Source organism: Calonectris borealis, chromosome 1, assembly GCF_964195595.1.
Source record: "Calonectris borealis chromosome 1, bCalBor7.hap1.2, whole genome shotgun sequence".
Classification (NCBI taxonomy): domain Eukaryota; kingdom Metazoa; phylum Chordata; class Aves; order Procellariiformes; family Procellariidae; genus Calonectris; species Calonectris borealis.
Genome location: NC_134312.1, coordinates 104,141,566 through 104,165,344, shown reverse-complemented (window position 1 = coordinate 104,165,344; position 23,779 = coordinate 104,141,566). Strand labels below are relative to the sequence as shown.

At 36.6% G+C, this 23,779-nt stretch overlaps 1 protein-coding gene across 5 annotated transcripts in view; it reads left to right on the top strand.

Moving 5' to 3' along the window:
• CADM2 (cell adhesion molecule 2) overlaps positions 1-23,779 on the top strand; it is a 678,107-nt gene that overhangs the window by 535,099 nt on the left and 119,229 nt on the right. For all 5 annotated transcript variants that reach the window (XM_075170255.1, XM_075170245.1, XM_075170266.1 and 2 more), the window contains 2 exons: positions 15,940-16,092; positions 18,576-18,713. In XM_075170255.1, coding sequence (XP_075026356.1) covers positions 15,940-16,092; positions 18,576-18,713 — 291 coding nt within the window. The remainder of the gene's footprint in view (positions 1-15,939; positions 16,093-18,575; positions 18,714-23,779) is intronic.

Genomic DNA, 23,779 nt, shown 5'->3' with positions numbered 1-23,779 from the left:
AGGTCAGATCTTCCTCACACTGAAGCAAAGACACAAATGGAAGAACGGAGAAGAGGCTGCTAGGTCTAGCCTGTAGCCGGTAGGTAGAGCAGTCACTGCTAGTGGGATGGGTAAGGAAGGGCCAAGTTTTTTAACTGCCACAGTCTCTAATACAAACCAGTAATAAGACCTTTGGTCTACCAACGTTCTCAGAGAATGTCCTAACCGTCTGACCACTATACTTTCTTAATGGGCTTTGCTCACGCCTTCACTTACTGAAGCTATTCCTCTGCAAATATTCACAGTAGGAAGCAGAAAAAAAAGATGAGCTAGCGGGTAGGAAACACGGGAAAATAATGTTCAAGTCTTTGCTTCAATTAATATGTATTTATATTTATATGTCTATAGTATGTGTTCATACAAAGTAGGACAGTTTCAAAGGAAACTTTTAATGGCAAATGCCCAAAAGTGGCATGGCATGCAGATGGTCAAGTGAGTTGGAAATTCTGGAGTCTGCCCCTTCTGAGCAGGGCTCTCTAACCAAAAGTTCAGGGGTGACAGTGCATAGGCAGGTTTTGGAGATTCACAGTTTGCCTACACCTCTTGTGCAAGAGGTGACCTAGCAAGTAACTCTGAGGATGTCTAGTGGGTGGGCTCATGGGTAAAATAAGTGGAGGAGCACCTTGTTTGTGAATTGCCCTGATGCAGACACAGGATCTACCCCCATCCCCCATGCAGTTAAGTGACCCGGGAGAATTCAGGCAGTGGCATTAGGCATTTGGATATCCTGAGAGACTTGAGCTCAGCAACTCAGCTAGCTACCTGTCATTGTATAATTGAAGGATTTCAGCGGTGCCCAAAGGTTTTCCTTAGGCACAGGTATTCATGTTTCTGATGTTTGCTATAGTTTTATGTGGTAAGTTCACCCACAACTAGAGCTAGGTACTGTTCCTTAATAAATTGACAGAAATATCAGAGACCAAGTAACTGTGCAGAGTGCCAGTGAGCTTCCTGAGTATTGTAGGGGCTTTTTGACATGTCTGTCTCAGCTGCCAAATTTATTCCAGTGGAGATAACCTTACAAGATGACACTTGATTTACATTATCTGATTTGTTCCATAATGGGGGAGATCACAGTCGAGTCTTTGATTTCATTTTCACAGGGAACAATATATCTTTAATTTTAAAATGGATGATCAGCAACTACATTCATGGAATAATTCAGGACATCACTTTGGCTACAGCAATTCACATTGCAGAGCAGTGTAATCATCATTCCTACCTACTTTGTCTGTCGCAGTCAGTAATGTTTCATCTAGGCTCATCTGTAGCTGTCTGTCTTGGATCTAGATAGACACACTGGGGCCAGATCCTCAAGTAGTTCCACAGTCTTTTGCCCCACTTCCCCTTTCTCTGAATTCAAGCAGTCTCCAAGGAACTTTATCCTCTAAAGTTCTATTGAGGGAGACAAAGGCTTTTTTTGCCCCTTTTTTGGCTTTAATCCACTTAATGTTTTATATCTGTTGGTAGAATTACGAAGACAGATTTGCATATAAGGATTTTATTTTGTCTTAGTCCCCTGGAGATTAACCTGGTTGCAGACTCTGCTAATTATTGGTGTAAAGCTCATGATCTAGATTTTACAGTAGGAGCTTCCCTATGATTTCCTACAGAACTTTACAGTGCCTTTGAGTTAGTACTAATCCATATAGCTCTGATTACCCTCCTCCACCTGGCTGCAAAGTGAAATCTGCCGGTATTCCTAAATTGATAGCATTATAGTTTTCTGTGCTAGAACTGTTTGATCATTCTTTTTTTTTTCCTTTTTCTTTTTTTCTTTTTTTTGGGGGGAGGGGGGGAGGGATTGTTTTATTTTGTTTTAATCTATCACTGTTTGGTGATACTTTCCAGGATTCAACTAGAGAAAATTAAATCTGCAAGGAAAGTTTCAAATTTAGGAAACACTAGAGAAAGTATCAGCTCTGAGCATTTTTCTACAAAAATTTTTTTTTTAATTCAGATTTTTAATTGAGGGTTAAGAAGTGCTGTATATTTTTTCTTTTTTCCTAGTCTCAGAATGGACCTCTTGGAAATAAATTAATTCAGTATGATTCTTGTCTATCAAGCATAGAGGGTTCAAAAGCATATTCAGATACTTCATGACTGCACCTTTAATAACTGGATTATAGAACTCATTTTTTTGTCTACTAGGGATTTTCTTAAACAGATTTCTTTGGCTCCAGCTGAATCTTGATAACACCATGGGATTGCTGGTCTAAGGAGGAAACATTTTAAATTTCTAGCTAGCAGTAACATTCTTTCTCAATGAGGGAATTAACCCTCGGTACAGAGGTAATTTGTTGGGCTTTTCAATAACCCTGAAGATCTAAGTAGCTAGAGCTTCCAAAACTCTGTGATTGTTGTTGTTGTTATTTCTGACCATGATGCTGTAATCCGGTGCAAAAGTTTTCTTGGGGGACTCAAGCTTGTGGTATCCTACAAGTAGCAAAAGCAGCTGAGAACAGATCACAACCACCAAGAACATGATCCTGGAGCATGCGAGAGCTCATCCGTACATACTCACCGCAAACATCTGGCAAGCTCCCTTCTCTCCAGCTCCTCTCTTTCTGTTCTAACTGGAAACTTTCTTACTGATGCAATCAGAGGTTTTTAAATTCTTTGTTGTTCTGGGAAAAGACACGTTCATGGGAGGACTTACTCAGAACAACACTCATTTCCAGAGGAGATCACATTAATCTGTCAACATTTTAACAATACCAGGTAAGACTTATCTCTATGGATGAGTAGTCCTCAAACAGTTGTCTTCAGTACAGTTCAGCAGAGCGCTATTCGGGATATCAGTTGTTAATTGTAAGAAAACAATTTAAAAGCCAAAAAGGAGGAGAGGAATGCTTGAAAACTTTTTTTGGTTTTATTTTTCTGTAGTATTATGATACAGGTAAAAGCTGTATGAAACGGAGAATCATAAAATAGCTGAGGTTGGATGGAACCTCTGGAGATCACGTAGTCCAACCGCCCTGCTCAAGCTGGGTCAGCCAGAGCAGGTAGTCCCAGCCTTTGCCCAGACAGGTTTTGAATATCTCCAAGGATGGAGACTCTGCAACCTCTCTGGGCAACTTGTGCAGGTGTCTGACCACCCTCACAGTAAAATATTTTTTCTATGTTTAAGTTGAATTTCCTGCATTTCAGTTTGTGCCCATTGCTTCTTGGCCTGTCAGTGTGCACTACTGAGAAGTGCCTGGCTCCATCTTCTCTACTCCCCTCATCAGGTATCTATAAACATAGCCTTCTCTTCTCCAGGGTGAACAGTCCCAGCGCTCTCAGCCTCTCCTTATAGGATAGACGTTCCAGTCCCTTAATTGCCTTTGTGGCCCATTGTTGTACTCACTCCAGTATGTCCCTGTCTCTCTTGTACGGGTGAGCCCAGGACTGGACACAGTACTTTAGGTATGGCTTCACCAGTGCTGAGCAGAGGGGAAGGATTATCTCCTTGGACCTGCTGGCAACGTTCTTCCTAATACAGCTCAGGATGCCGATAAGTGTAAAGTCATTTAAATTTGCAATTGTTACATGTTTGCACTTCTGTTACAGAAAAGATAAAGTGTACTTTGGAGTTTATATTTGGAAATATAAAGAAATAAATTAATTCTATGTACTTTTCACTTTTAAAGAGTTACTAATCAGTATTCCCAATGTATATTTCATATGCAATTGGTTTAGCCCATTCTTATTTTCTAATTTCTTTCAGCGGCCTCATTCTCATAGAGAAGTTATTTATCACACAGAGGAAACAAAATTATTTACTACAGGAAATGGGAAAAGTGTTACTAAGAGGATGCCACCAGGTTTTTTATCAGTTAAAAATTGATGGTGAGAAGAGGAAGAGACTAGATGGAGGAACAAGTGGAGTCAAAGACAGCTTATTCCAAGGATTGGCGACACCCACATAGGTGTGCAGTCAGGAAAGATTTCAAAGGAAAAGAAGGAAGGAAGATGAAGAGTAAGAGGAATAAAGAATGAGGAAAGGATAGGATCAGTGAGGCAGGGCAAATATTGCCTGTTAGAAGATAAGCATATATTAAGTATACTAAATGCTGTTATAGGGGAAAGAAATTAAATGTAAAATTTAATTTAGTAAGTTTTGGTTGAAGAATTTGGAAACACCCTGATTAAAGAAGGGCGAGAAGAGGATCTGAGAAAAGCATCAAACTTGGCAAACAGAGTTTGCAAGCAAAATGGAAAACAGAAGAAAAAACACTTTTATTGAAAGTGGTAGTGTTAAAATATCATTGTGTACCAGAGGAAGTGGATTTGATATGTGGAATTTTTCCAGAACTGTTGAGATTCAGGTGTATAGACAACAGGTTTATTTTTCTAAATACTTTTTAAAATAGAGGTCTTAAATTTTGTGCCTGGAGAAGAGGAAAAAGTGGTTGAATGCTAGGTAAAAAGGGGTTAAGTGAATCAGCTCTGAAGTGAAAAGAGGAGAGAAAAGGAGGAATCAAGGACACAGTATAATTAAAAATGGGATATTATAACTTAGATACCAAAAACATTCATGTATCCAGTGTTGCAGATTGTTACTGCAGCACTCTTTATTACATCTGATCCTGTGAACATATTATCATCCAAATGTGCAATTAATGTCCTTTGACGGGCACTTTGTCGACAAGCCCAAGAAAGAGTATAGTAACATTCACTGCCCTGAAGGCCAAATACCTCCTTTGCTTGTGCCATGTCTCAACCAGCTTGTGAAGCAGAATTGAGAGTCACTCTTGAGCCATTATATACAATTCAGTAGTAGACAGTAAATTCAGAAATTCTTCTTAGACTGTATCTCCAATACTTAAGTGATTTACAGTCTTTTAAAAATAGCTACAAAAAGCAGTCAGCATTGGAACAACTCCTTGCGATTTTTAAATATTCAATGCTTCCTTTCGTATGACAATCATGATATACAAATCTATCTTTCAAAAGTAATAAACTGAAGACAGGTTAGTTATGGCGGTTTCTTGGTGAGTCTTCAGACTATATAGTTAAGAAAAGTGCAGTATGAGAACAAATATTATTAATCATCTGTTGCAAGTGTGAAGGGTAAGTAGCATTCTCTAGCTAAGTCGCTGTAAATGGTAGTTACTCTTATATTTGCTTTTCAAATTAATGTCTTCAATCCTTTACCTACTGCTACAATTTGAACTGCAGAAAGAAACAACCAGAAGAATATTTTTCCCCAACTCTTAAAAAAGAAAATGCCTGCAATAAATGTTCAAATGAAAAAGCCAGGATGCACTCAGCTGTTTTTTTGTCTAGACATATATGTTAAGCATGGACAAGTTTCTTCTGGTATACTCAAATATATCAGGTGTATGTGAATGGCTCTGAAAATGTTAGATATTGGGGATAAATGCTACCAATGGTAGCATGATTCCACGCGTCTGTTATGGTCAGTATCTACCGTTTGTTGAATAATGCATTTATTCATAGTAGAGTTTTTATTCAGTGCAGCTATCAGTACTTAGTATGCCGTTGTATGTCAAATATTTGTTTTATTTTTCCAAATGACATTCCGCAATACTTGGTGAATACGTCTGGTCACCAGCCTGGACTCCAAATACTGTATTGCTCCACTTGTGAGGTCACCACGTTCTTGGAATATAGCTGCACAAGAAGTGTATTTGCACAAACTAGGTGTAGCCTAGAAAAGCTAATTTTTCTCTTTCTCTCTCCTTTTTTTCTTCATTGACTATAAAGGGGAAAGACAGGCAGCCTCTTCTGAGGGACTCGTATCCAAAGCCTCCATGAGGGAGAAAATCGCTTAGGAAAAGCTAAAGATTAATCTTTGTGAATAACCACCAAAGGTTTTTATTGGTGTTTCAGGATTGGTCACATTCCTGAATTTTGTGATATGCAGATTCTTTACCCCAAAAACATCTAAAATCACAAGATCACAGAATGTTTCACATTGGAAAGGACCTCTGGAGGTCACCTAGTCCAATTTTCTTCTCCAACTATGTCCAGTTAGAGCAGGTTTCCTCAGAAAATTAGAGGTCTAGAAGGTTCTGCTGCCAAATTTTTCTTTTGAATTTGGATTAAGTTCATGATTTACTGCTTCTTCATGCTAAACAATCCCAAGTTTCTCAGCCTCTCCTTGTATGAGAGATGCTGCAATCCCTTAATTATCTGTTTCCATCATCATTTCTCACTAGGTTTCCTTCACAGCACATCTGCATCTGGAAAACTAAGACAAATCCCACAAAAGAGGAAACATCTCTGTACTTGTTCAGAGGCAGATTGTCTGCTGCTAGGCTAGATGAGAGACATCATAAAACCTTAAAGGGCTTTATCATAAAAGATGTTAAAACCACCAAAGGGCTTTCTGAGAACCCTCTCCGGAATTGCACCAGACTCATCTCAGATCTCTCCTGATACTTTCTTCCATATTTCAATTCCCACAATAGTGAGATCTGCGAGTCATCACTAACACCACTGGTATCTTCAGTATTGACATATACATTAGTATTTGACTCTACATTGGTACTGGAATCAATTGCTAGATTGATTGCAGATACACTCATCAATTGTTGATGATTTCTTTGCTGTTTTGTTCAGGTTCTGCAATATTTTCAAGGCAGTGACCTGTTCTTAATTGGCCTCTGGAGGAAGCTATCTTGCTCCACTGACTGCAGCAGTTTAGGGAGTCTGACTTCTTAATGTAGTTAGGACGAATGAGTATTCCTACTGCATGGCTAGCCAATGTAGCCATCTGCTACAGGAAGAACGATGTTAATTTATGTATCTACATGAATGATCAAGAAGTGCAGAAAGAACGGGGGCATCTTATAGCTGTTCTTAGAGAGAGATCTCTCTTAGATCATTAATAAGTGAGAAAGTCTCTCCAAATTCTGCTGAGAGAGTATGTTTGAACAGGCCTGCACTCTTTAGAAATTAGAAGACTCTGACTTTCCAAGAAACATGAAGCAATATCATAAACGTGACTCTACCATGAGTATTACTCATTCGTGCCACTAAAAACTTCTTCAGTATGACAGGATCATTAAGTTTAGCGAGTGAATGTGCAGAACTGTAATGTCACCATCTACAAGGCTAGAGAAATACAGGTATAATTCAGTTCTGCAGTTTCCTTAAGACATGGTTAGCTGCAGACATATATGAAAAGCATATTGCACATGGGCAGGTTTGAGGAGAAACTGGATCTCCAGCGGTGCTAAGAGTGTAAAATTTGGCCAAGTTGTTCTATGTTCCCTACAATTCCTTGCATCCAAAGCTGACTAAAGCCAGTGCATGAAGGTCACCACCAGTGACTGTACAGGGCAGTCTCTTGAAGAAAAAGTGAATATACTGTAACTGATGTTCTTTAAAATACGGAAACTGTCTTGATAGAGCTCTGTGCTGTTTGGCTAGACAGTTTTTAATACCTAAACAAGCTTAACTCTGCCTTGGTTAGCAGTCATTTAAGTAATTTTAACACAATGATTAGTATCAACATCAGTAGCATGAGGAAAAATTACCTGGTCTGGTCTTCACAGAAGAACAAACTTGGAAATCTGTGTACCTTTGTTTTAGTTAGCAAGAGGATTAGTATTTATTTATCCCTTCTGCTTCAATAATGTCATTATCTAATGTTTCTCACTTACAATGAACTCTCATTTAGCCTGAAACATACTATTTTGTATTTTCAGTATTACCCTCAAAATTATAGGAAAAAAAAAAAAATTCTAACTTCTATTAGTATTTTCTTAGGTAGGTGTGGGCTGTTATTACAGCCTTCCATTGTATTATTTTCATTTTCGTAGTATTACTTTTGCAGTAGTATTCCATTGGTAAACCTTCAGAAATTACCTTCCCAACTGAGAGCTTGTTTCTATTTGTAATTTACAATATATGACACAGTATGATATATGCAGTTTTAGAATATTGCAGCATTATTTTTTCCTTTTACCATAATTGCCAGGATCAGTACAACCCAGAATAGGATTCATCTTTTTATTGTGGTGCTGCATTTGAACATATAGTTAAATAATTTCCTCTGTAATCCTCAGGGCTTCTTTCCTGCATTACTGCTTTCAAAATATCGGTCTCCAACTTGATATATAAGATTATCTTTTCTACCAATTACTGTTATCTATTGAATCTCATTTATTTTAATTCCATCCATCTCTAACCTTGCCAGATCATTTTGCAATTTTAATTTCTGCAGCTGCATATTTGAGAAGTATGATTTTTAAAGATTTTCTAGGCTACCGTGCTGTGGCACATGTCCAGTTGCATTAGTATAATAGGAAATCTTGTAATTCCCCATTGTAGAAGAAAGCAGATGAGCAGACCTTGTAAGACAACATTTCATCCTGACTAATGTGATTTTTGTTTTATTTTTTAGAGGTACAGTTAAACATTACTCCAACACAATAGAACAACAAAGCATCTTTATAGTTCAAAACTTGTATGTTTTGGAGGGATTTGAGACTTAAATTTCTTACGTGAAAGTGAGGCAGCCCTCAGACCTTCTAAGACAATAAATGTCATCCTTATGATTCTCAAAAGACAAGCAGAATATAAGTGCAGTGTCTCTTTAATACCAGAAATAGGCATTATAAACACCCTAGAAGGCAAGTTGTTCTTCTCTTTTTTGCATATTGCCATGTTTCTTGAATGCTCTGAAAGAGAGAAACTGAAGAGAATCCAGAAAATTATTGTGAGAGAAAATGTAGCTCAGTGCAGAAAATCTGGCAATGCAGGAAGGTTTTACCGTCTTTATTCCATTCATGAAGGGCATATAATCATCCTGGCCTTCTTTTGTCAGTTGGCAACAGCTGGAGAAACCTTACCTAGCAGACGTGTTCAAGATCGTAAGTCGTTGTAAGTCACCTTAAACTGTTTTCATTTTATCCAGATTGCAGGAAACGGAGAATTGTTGTCATTTCACTCAAGAAATTACCGTGCTCTTTGGCTTTTCCTCATGAGCATCTAAGGCTGTTCTTTAAATATAGCCCGCCCTGATAAATAATATATAATGTTGTACGGACAGGTTCTGGGTCCCCAGTTCTTTGGCCTTTTCAAGGCAGTAAGCAAGAACAGAGAAGATGCCTCTGTTAGTGAGACTGTCAGCACCTCTTCTAATGAAGGGAGTTTGCTGTACTCCTTAACGTATGCAATATCCAACGTGCAAAAAATCTGAAAAATATAAAAGGGAGAAATCAGCTTGCTGTTGAACATTGTTCTCTAAATAAGCTAATCAAATATTTCAGCAGTATTTCTCAGGTGAAAACAATCTAGTCTTTTCTTATTAGATTGCAAGCCAGAGTATGAAGTAGAAAATGACCGGGTGATTAGAGGTAGAAGTAGTGTATTCCTGTTGACTCGTTATTTCTTCCTTTTGATTACCAAGTACTTTAGAAGGGTTCAAAGAGAAATAGAAATGCATTGGAATGAAAGTAAAACTAATGTCCAAGGATTGTTATGTTGTTCTTCCATTTCAAAAACCTTACTTAGCACTCCTATGAAACTCAGTTATGCCCTGAATTTATTCAGTAAGTACACGAATGGGTTGGAAAATTCGGTGAAGTTGAAGTATCCACAGCATCTGAGTGACACAAAACTGTGAGCAACGCTGTTTGGAATGTCTTTCTGAACTCATCTGTGTTACTAATCACTTTCCTAATCGGGAAAAAAATCATCATGTATTTGCAAACTGGCCAGAATACTGTTCCACAGCCAATTAGCCAAAGATCTGTCCACAGCATTGTCACCTTCAGTTGTTGTTATTTCCACTAAGTTTACTTAGAAATGATGTCACCTTTAAAGGACTTCAATGGTACATACATCAGCCAATCTAACAGGTTGTATAGAAACTTCTAATGTATTACCAGGTGCTTTTCTCTCTACATTAGCATTAGCTGTGAAAGTAGACTCAATTTCAACATTTCTGTCCCAGTACTGAAATCTGTCATGACTCTAGACTAATTAAGAGATCATCTATCTTTCTGACCTTTGGACTCTGTTGGAATCATGACCACCTAGTAACAAGAGCAAAAGTGATAGTTTCACAGAAGCATTGCTATGGAGTTCATTTCCAGTGAGAGGTAAAAATGGCCTCACCACATGCAAAAATAGAAATAGAAAACGTGATTTCTAAACATCACAGAGCCACCCTAGCCTTGATCCCTCCTTCTATGAAAGTAATCAAATTGCATGACTGGAAATGAAAGAGGAAGAAAAAGAATTTTCTTTCCGCATACAAATAATTGAGAAATCTTAAAATATTAGGAGTTCAGATACCATGCAAGTACCTACTAGATAGGTAAGGCATCACTAGAATAGCTGCGTATCAATTGGAAATGGGCAAACTGTTAATACAGCAGCAGACTAACGAGTACATGATTTTTTTAAAGGAAATTGAAATGTTTTGAAAAGGAGTATGAAGGCTGAAAAAACTAGACACAGAATAACAATAATAGTTTGATTTTTTTCCCATTTACTTCCCTCCTGTCTCTTTTTTTCTTTCCCTTCTGGTGGTGCTGGGCTGTGGCCTGACAGATTTTGATGCACAACTAATTGGCGAATGCTGTAGATCATCCCTATAGGCATCTTGGTATATTGAATTCATTAGGACCAAAGCAATAGGCCATCTAAAGTATATCTAAGTATATCCAGAAACAAAATATAAATCTTTTCAAATCTATTTCAGATTTGATGATGGTACTGCATTCAGAAAGTTGGAATCTGAAAATCAGAGGGATTGTTTCAGTTTCATAAGTATTAAATTTCTGGGAGTTTAGCATGACCTGTAGAGTATCAGAAATCTTTCTGGTTCCAACTAATGGTTACATTATTCCTATGACAGAGGGAACAACCCTAACATAAGGCAGAAAATGTTGTTGAGTGAATCCCAGGATAGCAGCATATGTCAAGTTAGTATTGTCAAAACATCTGCAAATTACTCTGGAGGATTTTGATTTTTTGTTGTTTGTTTTTTACCCATTCTTCAAATATATGACACCAAATAGTAGTAAGATGTAGTCATTTTAGAGAAATAAGATTAGAGATGCTGCTCTCTGGCTACTACACCTAACAGGTTCAACTGCCTTTTCCGCCCAGTATGAAATATGGATTTTTTTCCATGACAGTGTGAATTTCTAAGTTTCTTTTCTCTCTTTGATATAATTCCTATTGCAAGATTTCACTACATGACTACATATGATCATTATATTATTTTGTGCAAAAAATGAAGTACAGCTTTTTGTGATTGTGAACAAGGAGACCAGTTTATTGCAATGGTCGTCAGTCTCAACAATTGCTAATTAATGCAGCTGAAATACATGACTGTGTCTTTTACTCATAATAATCTAAACTATGCAAATTATCAAGGTTGCTTGTTTCTGTGTCAGAAAACATTCTGAAAGGAAATCTTTTCCACAGAAAAAGAGAATGACAGGTAAAATAAATGAAGTGTGTCTGCTTAGGAACAAGTATTTTATGTGTAATTATTTCATACTTTGCAAATTAACTACATCATATGTGCTTGGGAATTACAGAAAAGTGAAATAATGTACTTAGGGCATATTGGAATTTACTATGCAATTATATTTCTTGTTGCATTTTATATTTTTTATAAATGCTTGCAACATAAGAATCCAGGAAGGAGTCGTCAGTGGTGGTATTCTTTGTTACTGTTTTGGCATAGGTATATTTCCCAGAAGTCAAATACATATTCTGCTTATTTACCCTTTTCTAGCATCTCTGTATCATGCAGAAATGTAGGGATGCAAACTATTGATAAGGTAGTGATTCAGGAATGTAGGTGAAAATCCCCAGGAAGAGGCCAAAAAGCTGTTAAGCTTCTAACAAAGTGAAATGGAAAAAAAGAAGAGCTTCCAGAGAAGGCTCTGAAAGAGGTAGGAGTGAGGCTAGGAAACCATGCAAGTCAAGTGAGGACAGAGCTTGTGGAGTCTCTAAGGACAAAGCTTTCTTTTCTGTGCTCACCTGGGCTGTCTAGTCACTGCCACAATACAACTAATAAATAGTACGCAGAAACTACCTGTGGAATACAAACGGAGCTATTAGTATAACCTTCTTAAAAAGCGCAGGAATAAATACTGTCACCGGAGTACAATACAGCAGCTATATTTTAGTGTGATACACTTTAAAGAGAAACCTGGTGTTTTCCGTTAACTTTTGTGGGGAGCTGGAATTATTTCTGCCGTTTGCATTTTCAATGTGTGGACATTGGACATTTCAGTATGTAGGAAATCTGTTCATTAGTGTGTACCGAACTCCAAATTCATGCAGAATGTCCCCATATACGTTCTTCTTTTTGTTTTCAGCTGTTAATTAAATAGGAAAGAACATTTTGTATTTTACTTTATGGTACATTATTTTAACTACTATGGTAGAGCCTGGAGTTTGGGAGTCCCTGTTTGGGACAATTCAAAGAAAGAGCAATCAAAAAGCTTTTGAAGCTCATGTCCTTTAAATAGAGAATAATAAACTCGATGAGATGCCTCTTTAAACAAGTAGAGCTCAGATCTGCTGAAAGGGATAAAATACAGAGTACTGTAAAAAAATCTCCTTCCTTTCCACCAGCTCTTTGAGGAGTATGTCTTCTCCTTCAAGCTTTTGCTCGCCATTGATACCTTTCAGTGTCTGGCTTCTGTTCAGGCTCCACGGGCTTCTTCGCTCCATCAACCAGGCTTGGCAAGGGTTTACTCTCTGCTGTGCGCAAGACCCCTGCTCCTCTCAGTCTCCGTGCCTGGAAATTGCTAGCTGGCTAGAAGTACTCCTAGCTCCTCCAGTGCTGCCGACTGTCCATTTGCTGTCCGAGGAAGCAGTCACCCTCTCCCAGAAGGTCCTCCCTGCCCCAGGGTGAGGGAGCCAGGACTGGACAAGTTAGGCAGCCACTTTTTCTCTGATCCAACCTTCACCCTTTTAGCAAAATATACCTGACACAGAAGATGGAAACAAACCGGTTCTGGCATCCATCACAGCTATCAATTTCATAGGAGGAATTGGCGTCTTTCTAAACAGATATAGATAAAGATATAGACATAGATGTAGAAATAAAGTTTGAAAATAACTCCACATAAGCACCAGCCTTGTCTAAGCAATAGCGGTAGAGTTTTCTCATTGGTTTGCTCTCAAATCTGCGTACACAGGAAAGCTTACAGATGTTTAGGTTTGAAATTGATGGCACAGATAATTAGTTGCATTTAGACTCAGCGCTTATAAAAATGCTTCTGACAAACAGCTTTCTTGCGAAGGAGTGTTATGTCGGTGCTATTTGCAGCATTTTTTGCAAAGGCTCTGTGTTGGTATCTCCATTACAAAACTCTTTTTGTTCTTTCAATAAAAATTCACTCCAGGCTGAAACATGGAACGTCTGATCTCAGCTCTTGATCAGTGGTTGTTTTTACCAGTTTTCCAGAAAATTGACTGAGCTGAGGTTTTTATAGTGTAAAAGGTTAAAAAAAAAGGGTGGGGAGGAAATGAAGGAGGGGAGCCATAGGAATGTAGTTGATGCAGTTGGTTTGTATTTCAGTTGTTTTTTTCTCTACCAGTAGGATCGAAATGGTGTGCTGTTGGCATCATCTGTAGACCATTTGTGCTCTAGTGGAATTCATTATGATTCTTTTTAGTGCATGAAATTCTGCACATTGCCCCGTCTATAGGAAAGTTATTTCAACAGCTACATAAATCTTTATCATTGGGCAGTAGTAATTGAAAATTATAACAAAATAAAATATGATGTAAGATGGTATACTGTGTTTTATTTTACATAATTTCTGATCCAGGGGAGGCAAAAATCACCACTTTCAAATTATGGGGTGCTGAGGGGTTTTTTTGTTCTTTTTTTTTTTTTTTTTGTATTTCCTATGCTGTTCTCCGAATTATATACCTGGGCGTGGTGGTAATCAAACATTTGGAAGCACTGGGTCATTTTGAAAATAATTTTTTTCTGAAAGGTCAGAAATGTGAAATAAACTACCATTCTTATGTCTGCTTAGTTTGCATCTGACTAGAATTGAAATGCTGAGAAATGAATTCTGAGTCTCCATCTACTTCCTCAAAGATAGCAACAGCTTCACTGTTGTGAGGACTTTTGGCTAGTAAAGCCACAGTCATCAGCTTTGCCTGCTATTCTGGGTTGGTAGAAGCTTGCTTCTATGTACTTTTTGTTTTCTTGAGCTTGTTTTTCTTGGCTGTTATGTCAGCATATTGGTATATACATAGCTTTTCATTTTGTGGCTTTTGTTTTGCTTGCTTGTTTGCTGTAATGTTGAACCTATTTTCCATCATTATGTGCATTTTATATTATACAGTACATAACTATTTATTTCTTGCTGTGGCTGGCCAGAAGATTTCTCAGTTGTGTTTGGGATGTGTCCATTACACAGTCACTTTGATGTGCCTTGGAGCAGCTCATGGCATGCTTATATGTTAGATCTGCTTAAGCTGTCACCTTTCAGTCATCAGACCCTGCAGAGACTAAGTCAAGCTTTAGCTGGCCTACCCTGAAATAACCAATAAATTCAGCTTGAAATCATTGTAAAGAAACCTGAATGGTAACCTTAGAAGACAACAAATTCAAGTGACATTTTTGCTGAATCTTCATTGTAGCTGCTTATTTTGGTGTAAATCTTCCTGCATTGACAGCACTTGGAGAGTCTTGCAATGGGGCAGAAACATCTAGATTTAGTAGCAAAAGAACCACAGTAAAGCTCATTTTTATCGTTGGAAGATATAAATGGTAGGAGAAACAAATATAAGAGCCTTTGGGAACTTTAGAAAGAAGTGAGTGAGAATAGCATTAGGGACTTGAACATCTTGGTTCTTCTCACAAATCAAAGCATAGTTCTCCCAGTAATTATAATAGTCCCATTTTACTTTTGACTATCAGAGGCTTACTATAAAAATAGACACTCTGAAGATTCAAATACTGCCAGACCAAACATTTGAATCTAGAGGTACACAGCAAAACTTTCTGAGTTATATAGGCTTTTGTATTGTTTGCTTAGGAGAATTATGGTGTTTACTTACTTCTGATACATAGTATTTCTATGCTGCAGAAAGACTCGATTAATACATGTAGATTCCCAAAACAGCTTTACTCCAGAGAAATGGAATGTTTGGGAATGTTTCGACTGTTTTCACATAGAAAATGTGGGTTAATCTAAATGTAGGCTTTAAAATATTTAAAATTTTAAAGCATTAGTTAAAATGACATTTTGAATTTAAGGAATCTCCCTGCTGCTCTTCCCTCAGTGGTTTCATGCAAACAAAATTTTGTCACGAAGGATTTTCTGATAGAAGATCAGATTTTTAGTCATAAACAAAAAAGTAAAGCCACTATACTTAATTACCTAAAATCTTTAAATGTATTATATATGCATGTAGAGGTGGAACTTTCAATATATTCATAATAAGAAATACCCTTACAGTGTTCAAGAAATCTGATATTCCAGTTCAATATGAGTAGTAATGGACGTGAAAAAAATCTGTAGGCAAGCTACACAACGCTAGACTTCTTAATTGAAAATATAATTTGTTAGTAGATGAAACAGGATTCTCAATATGCACCCATGTTTGTAAATACATGAAAAAAAAAAAGTTTTTAGGACGAGTAATTTTAGGCACTGAATAAAGTTGTTAGGGGGCAGAAATCAGAGCCAGTGTTGTTGTTTTCAGAGGAAGATCAAAGGTAACTGAAGTCCCTTAGTCACTCACTACACTGTGTGGAAACTTGGTGGACTCTTGTGCTTTATTTCGTAGAGAAAACAAACTACTCTGCATAAAGACAACTGTGTCCATATCCCTGTATTCTAGGGTGTGATTTCACTAGGCTACTTCATAGAGCCTCCTGTAAAACATACCACGCTTTGTTAGTGTGCTGTTTCCTACCTTATAACATGAATTTTTGTTTTTCAGCTCTGAGGGACAACAGAATTGAGCTGGTCCGAGCTTCATGGCATGAACTGAGTATCAGTGTCAGTGATGTGTCTCTGTCGGACGAAGGGCAGTACACCTGCTCTTTATTTACTATGCCTGTCAAAACTTCCAAGGCTTTTCTTACCGTTCTTGGTAAGTATAAATAGCTGAGCATAAGAAACAAGTGTTAAACTTCTCAGGCTTTGGCAAATTATGATAAGAATGAACTTTTCTACAGCTTGGCAGAAGATACGTGTAAATGTCTGATCTTGTTTCCCTGAAGTTTATTGTTTCATATTGCTGTGCTGAAAAATAACATGCCTCTCACTATTTGCACTGTGGCAGGATAATGAATTAGGGAGCACACAAATACCACGGCATGAGTGCTCCATAAAATGGACATAACCTCTACATCCCAAGCACCAGAAGTGCGAAGAAGGAGCATATGTTCATCCCCTAACAATGTATTGTATAGAGCAAAGGGGAGAAAATCAGAAAGCATGAAATCAAAATGGGCTTTAGAGCTTTATCATTTTTCCTTAGCTGTGCATTTTCTTGGCTCATTCTGCTTTCTTTTTTTGTCTATAAAGTGCATATTTTCACTGGGCTTGCTGCTTCTTTTATGCTTTATCCTCTAAATGCTCTGCTCTTTTCCCCAAAGGTTATAGATACCCATAGAAAAGCAATAGATTTCGAGAGATGCCCAGGAAATAAAGTTTCTGCTCGAAGCTTTATATGATTCTACGAATGTCAGTAGCCCAATCAGCTGAAATTGCTATAGTTCATTGAAACACACCTGCGTACCTAAGAGGTTATATGATTTTAGAGATTGAGTTTTATTCTTTTCTCCTTTTTCTGTCCCTGAACTTCACTCTTTCTTTCTTTTTGTTTTATTTTTATATGTAGACAGGCAGACAGTTGAATTTAATAGGACTAATGTAAGATGTTCTCTGCACCAGTAATATTCACATTAATCCAGCCAGGGAATTGGTTTTGTGCATAGGATATGAAATACATCTCCCTTTCAGTCCCTGTGAGACTATTCTACAAAAATCTTCACAAGTTTGCCATTAAGGACAAAAAATACCCACTCAAAGCAGAATATTCTGGAATAACAACTGCCTGCGGTTAATCTTTTCTGTAGAGAGGCATGTCATGATCTAAACAATAGATGAGTAGACCAGTTCAACCTTTTAAAATGGCAGAAAGACATAGAAAGGTGGTAAAAAGACAAAAAACCATCTAACCAATATTTATTAACCAAGTAACTTGATCTTTCACAGTCCTTTTAATTTTACCTTCATTTTAGGGGAGGATTTAATGCAATTTTCCCAACATCAACTACTTGCCTTCCAAGAAAGAAAGCTGCAAGGTTTAAGATGTCTTTTTTTCATTTTATATTTGTAATTTTCTATGTCAAAGTAACATTTTAAACTCTGGGAACACTTTCTATCTGAGAAGGGGATATTTTCCATTGAAATGTATTACATCTTTTAATCAAAAAACCTATCCTTTTATGTACTAATAATCTCTTTATTGACTGCTCTGTTATGGATTAGAAGATTTAAGTGTCAAGATATTATAGTAGACACCATTTTCTGTCCTGAAGGAGAGGAGTAAATTTATTACAGAAATGTACTATGCGATAGGTACTGCTGCTTGGTTTTTATGTACATAATCTGTCATTTTGGAAAAGAGATGTAAGCAAACCAAATTGTGAAATACAGGGCACAGGATCGGTTACTGTGACTGATCTCTTTATCTAGCCACAAATATGAATGTGTCAAAGCGCTGCAGATGCAAGTTACAACAATGACATTTTCGAGATTTTAAAATTACGGTCATCAGTATCACTTTAAAATAAGTTATTCTTGTGTTTGTGGAAGTCAAATGGATTTATACATGTAGTGATCAAATTTTTCCCAATTCTCTTTGTAATTTTTTTTTAAATCTTCCATGGTTCATTGAAAAACAACTATTTCCAAATTTAATATTATGTGTGTAGTATGTCATGATCATACGACCTCCTCTAAAAAACTTGGATTCAGCTGAAGAATTCTCCATAGCCAATGGAATTGTGATTATACCTGTTGTTTTTTTAGTTATGTGTTCTCTGAAGATAAAGTAACTGCTGTATTTATTTTCATCCTCCCTTTTCCCTGGATTTTGTATTAAAATCTTCATAATTCATGCTTAAACATCTGTTCTGAACTTAGAACAGTTCAGCTTTTTGTTGCCCGTTACATTTTATTTTCACAGCTGTACTTCTAATACACTTTGTCATCCTGCTTGCTGTGCAGACCAGTTTAAACCTTATAATAGCAAGTCAGACTAGACCTGCATGCAGAATATACATAGATAAGACAGTTTTTAAAATGCAATCTGTTTTCCTTTGAAAACTAGATAATTTCTGTTTTCTTTAATTCTTTAGAATCAACTACAGTGGAGATTGACAGTTTATTTGCAATAGGAAACAGGGTTCAGTGACATTCGATTTTGATAGAAGGCAAGGAACTAATTATTCTGTTTCCAGAATTCAGAGCATATGAAGAAGTGAACTTGAAGTTGGTCATATATTCATGGCAGCACCTGACACTATCAGAGACATTTTGCTTGTTTGCTTGTTTGCTTGTTAGGTGTTCCTGAGAAGCCACAAATTACTGGATTTACCTCACCAGTTATGGAGGGAGAGAGAATGCAGCTAACTTGCAAGACATCTGGTAGTAAACCAGCAGCTGATATCAGATGGTTCAAGAACGACAAAGAAGTTAAAGGTATTTAAAAGGACTTTGATGTAATTTGATCCAATGGTCAAAACTATGCATTATTTAGAATTATATTTTTAATTCATGTTTGTAAAGTTTCTCATATTTAATCGTTAAATGAATCAGTGATAGTACGTAGATAAGGAATTGGTTGTAAATTACTGGAGTGATCATAGAACCATCTTTTTATTTTTTCTTCAGATAGTAAACACTGATGTTTTGAATTGCTCTGAACTCTGTTCAGCATAATAAACTCAACTGTGATGCTTCATAGAGAAACATTTTATGGATTATTGTTATCACAGCCATACCACTCACCCCAGATATTTTACCTTTTCATTTCTTTTTGCTTTTCTAATATGACGTATGTCTGATTTGGTCAATTGCCAGTTTTATGTTACACTCCTCTAAGTAAAGTGACCAGGTGAGGAAGAGCTGTCTGGAGGAGACAGGAGATTGCACTTCCCATAACGAGCTTCGGAGTCTGCTCTGGTGAGGAAGAGTCAGGATGCAGCAGTTGAGAGAAACTGGGAACCGGGAAACTGGGAACCTGTAGCTGAGGCAAGGATGCTGAGAGTGTGTAGTGAGGAGCAGGGAGAAGACAGGCTTCAAAGGGGATGAGGAGAACTTCACGGGGACTGGGGGGAGTTGGACAAAGTCTGCTGTAACTGAAAAGTCATCGGGTGACTAAAACCGAAGCTGAAAGCAAGGATTTGCCTTTGAGGATGCAGTGAGATAGGGAAGAGTTGCATATAAAAGCTATTTATTTCTTTTCTGTCTTCTCTTTCACTTCGTATGTTCTTTACTTAAAACTTAGTTTTCTAGTCCATATTCTCATAAATGCTGGGATAGTTTAAAATCCTTTTTGGTGAATGGGTGGAGAGAGATTCCTGTAACAGAGGGCTTAGTCACATCTAACACAGCCAACTGGGGTGCCCATTATAGAGTGTATGAATAAAAAGGGCGAGGTATTGGTATTTATTCATGTCACCTCTATTCATTCTGCTATAAGACCAGATCGGTAAATGATTCAAAATCCACCTTTTCTGTGTAGCTTTTAAAAAAAAAAAAAACACCAAACAATTTTTATCTGCTTTGTCTCATATTTGTCTGACATTGTGGATTTTGTTAGCTCAATAAACTGCCTCAAGCAAAGTTACAGCATTAATTACAGAATCCATTAATCTTCCCTTACTATTCTCTACCACAGTTCAATGTACACAACCAGAGCTGTGATATAAAATTGATAAATAGAGGAGATTGCAGTTGATTGTCCAAAGAACCCAGTCCATTCTAGAAGCATCTTTAGTTTTCTGATGAAAATCAGAATAGCGTTGGAGAGAGGAATTTTAGGCTGGAATCATTTGAAATGTGTTTGAACTCTTGTAACAAGGATGGAAAATGAGAAAACAGAATATTGTTCTTTTCAGCCACTGGGAAATCTGAAGAGATTGCTGAAAGAAAAGTAGCGCCTCATCAAATGTAATTAAAAAGAAGAATTTAACAGCACAGCTAACACATATGGCACAGCATAGATTCTGTCATCCAGAAAAGATGACAGGATGAATATGTATATTCAAGACATGTAAAGATGGAAAATCACTCTGAGCAATGTCAATACTTTAAAAGAACCACTGTTACAGTTGGCCTAACAGCAAGGCAACACATCTGAAAATATGTTATTTTAAAAATTATGTTTTAAAATCTGGTGTAATAACTTTGCCTTTCTTTCAGCTGACATGTAATTGAAGCCAAGCAAGCAATCTGGTGATTTGACTCTTTAATTAATTTCCTTTTCTCAACAGTTCCTAAAGGGATGCTTTTTTAAAAAAAGTGGATGGGGAATGAACAAAGAAGATGTGTGAGAAAGAACAGTAAAGGCAAAAAAAAACAAAAAAGAGAGGAAAGTACTGAGCACATTCATTTCAGTTTAGTTTTCTAGGTCTTCTGAAAAGCACATTGCCATTTCACAAAGGTTAGAAATAAAATAACCTAACCAGTTTGCAGTGGCATCAGCAGAAGTTACATTAGCTTTGTGCACTGTAAAAGGTGAAATGATAAATCTGAGAAAATAGATATGAAATTATATGCTAATGCATCTGACATTAAAGGTTAGGAGTTCGTCTGTCTAGCACCAGTAAATCCGATTGTGTTACAGTGTATTATACATGGTGCAAAAGAATATAAATGATGCATGGAGTTCAGAGTTGCACCAAAGGGGAAAAAGCCATTCTAAAATTGTAGCTCCATTGCTATTACTCAAAAAAGGAATCATCATCTGGTAAAGGAATACTGTTTAATAGAGTAAGTGTTAGTAATGAGAGGGACTGAATGTGAAGCACTGAGTACCATACCTTTTACTGTAGTGTTCTGTCTCTTATATATGCACCAAATTAACAAAGTGATCTGCAGTTTAGCATTCTGGTGACATTTCTAGAAGATTATTAAAAGCAAAAATACGGGAGAAACTAAATACATTTTTGTAAAAAAAAAATCTATTTTTCAACAGTTTGTTACATGCTATGTCAACAATATTATGTAAAAAATTAATTCTCGGTTTCAGGAATATTTTTAACTGGATTTTCTTTTTTTTTTCCCCCTAGCAAAATTTGGCTTCAGAAATAAATAAGATAGTATCCGTTCATTTTGTGATTAAGACCTTTTGAATTTGTTTGTGTATGTTCGGTATACGCAAAGCAGTCAGAGAAGACAGTGAACATTTTGTCTTTATAAATCTCTAAAAAGAAGATGAAATATTTTTAGATATCAAGGCCGTTTTATCGCAGAACTTGATTTTAAATGTAAACAAAAATTATATTTGCTTTGTAAAAACAGCAAAACTGTCTTTTTAAAAGATGAGTGTTTGTAAATGGATATTATATATATGAGCATTTATAAATAGTTGATAATGAACAATGAACAATGAATGATAGACATTCTATCATTTCTATTTATTATTTTCAGTATCAAACATCTATACTTATGAGATATAAACTAGAATTAGTTAATATGAGCATATCTATATGTGCACCTATCTGATAGAGTCATAGAAGTGGGCCCAGAGTTGGCCCTTATAGATCATAACTTCTGTTCAAAGGTTAGATCAGGTTGCTAAAGGTCTCCAATTCAATTGGAAATCTCCAAGGACAGAGATTCCATAGTCTGTCTGGGGTAGATGTTTCAGTATTTGAAAGCCCTTATTGTGGAGAATTTTTAGTTTATGTAGATATTTCATGACACATAATCAGAATTTGCCTTGGTGTAACTTGTGTTCATTGCCCCTCAACTTTTGCTGTACACCTCCGAGAGGACTCTGACTTTTTCTTCTCTATGACCATGCATTAGGTACTTGAAGACAACAGCTTGATCTGGTTTTAGTCTTGTCTTCCTCAGGTTGAACAAACCCAGCTGTTTTAAGCTCTCCTTGTACATTGTATGCTCCAGCCACTGACCATCTCTATGGCTTTCAGCTGAACCCACTTGGGTTTGTTGACATCTTTCTTGTGCTGGAAAGCCCAAAACTGGGCCTGGTACTCTAGATGCAGCCACCCAAGTGCTGAATAGAGGAGAAGTCACTTTCCTTGACTTGCTGGCCGTGCTATTATTAATGCAGGGCAGTCATTTTTTTAGCTTTCAAACCTGTAAAGGTACACTGTTGACTAATGTTCAATCTGTTCTCAAGACCCCCAGTCGATAAAGCTACTTTCTATCTAGTCTTGCCCCAACCTGTTTCATTCTAGTGATTTCCAGAGAAAGTGCCTCTGTACGGATCTTTCTTTTTTAACCTTTTTTCAAGGGGATATTTAGGAGAGATAGGAGTAGCAAGAAAATAAATTAAAGAATGGACTACCGTAGACATATTTAAAAATTCTGTAAAAATCCTGGGTAAATATTCTGAATGCTAGCATACGGTAACATACCCAGTACCTGATCTCCACTGCTCTTTACATTCGGTTAGCATATATCACAATAACACTTTCATTTTACTATGAAGAAACATCTAAGAAGATACGGCTCATAAAGTGGACAAACTAAGTATTTCTGTTGATGAGGATGTCAGCAGTTTATAGAATAGTATCACCAACCTTTTTACAAAGGTAATTTACTCTAAGAGTTGAACTCTTCCAAACAATAGATGTCTAGAGAAAGGCTTCTAAACATCCGTTTAGGAAATTAACTGCTTTTGTTTTTCGAAAGGATTAAGCATCCACAACCTCTCACTGAAATTAAAGTTGCTGATATTTTCAGGAGCTGTCTGTCCTCTGCCTGAAGTCAGTAAGCAAAGGGATGTGTACATTACTTATAAGCAGAAGGCTATCTATATAGGTGCTTATTATTAAATTTGGAAACCTAACTCTGGGAACAAAATCTCATGTGTTTGCTTTAAATATTAGTGAAGACATTTGTTGTTTGATTATAATAACTTTGCTTTAGCCCTCGTCAATATTTCTCTCACCTACTGATCCCTAAATATTAATATGGCAAAAATTGAAATCTCTTAAAGCTTAGCAACGAACAGGCAGAAAAATGCTTGTATGCAAGAAATAATTATTTTTTAGGGAAAAATGGAAATAGTATAATTATGTGGTGTCTTCATCTATCTGGAGACAAGGAAAAAGACCACCTTTCTGATTTCATAAGTATTTTTAATCTAAAAAGATGTAGCTTAAATCATTTAAGATTTGCTTTCTAAAATTGATATTTCATGGAAATTTTATTTAGGTCATCTTCTTCTCTAATGGGATTTAGTATAATTTGTAAAACTGAAACCTCTCACTTTTTTTAGGACACAAAGGATATATGCAATCTCAGTGTAATTTAATATATATTTTTATACATGTCTTTTAAAGCTTTCCTTGTAACAAATCAATATAACAAACTTACTATTTTGCTGAAATAAATTAAAATCATTAAGTATTATAACTTTTATTATTAAGTATTAGTTGGGAATGAAGTAAAACAATTCTAAAGTATGTGTAAGAAGATCCCATGTTGCAATTAATACATTAAAACTTTTAAAAATAAATACTCAGTCTTTTGGATCTTCAGTTCTCATCTAACATGTATGTCCTACA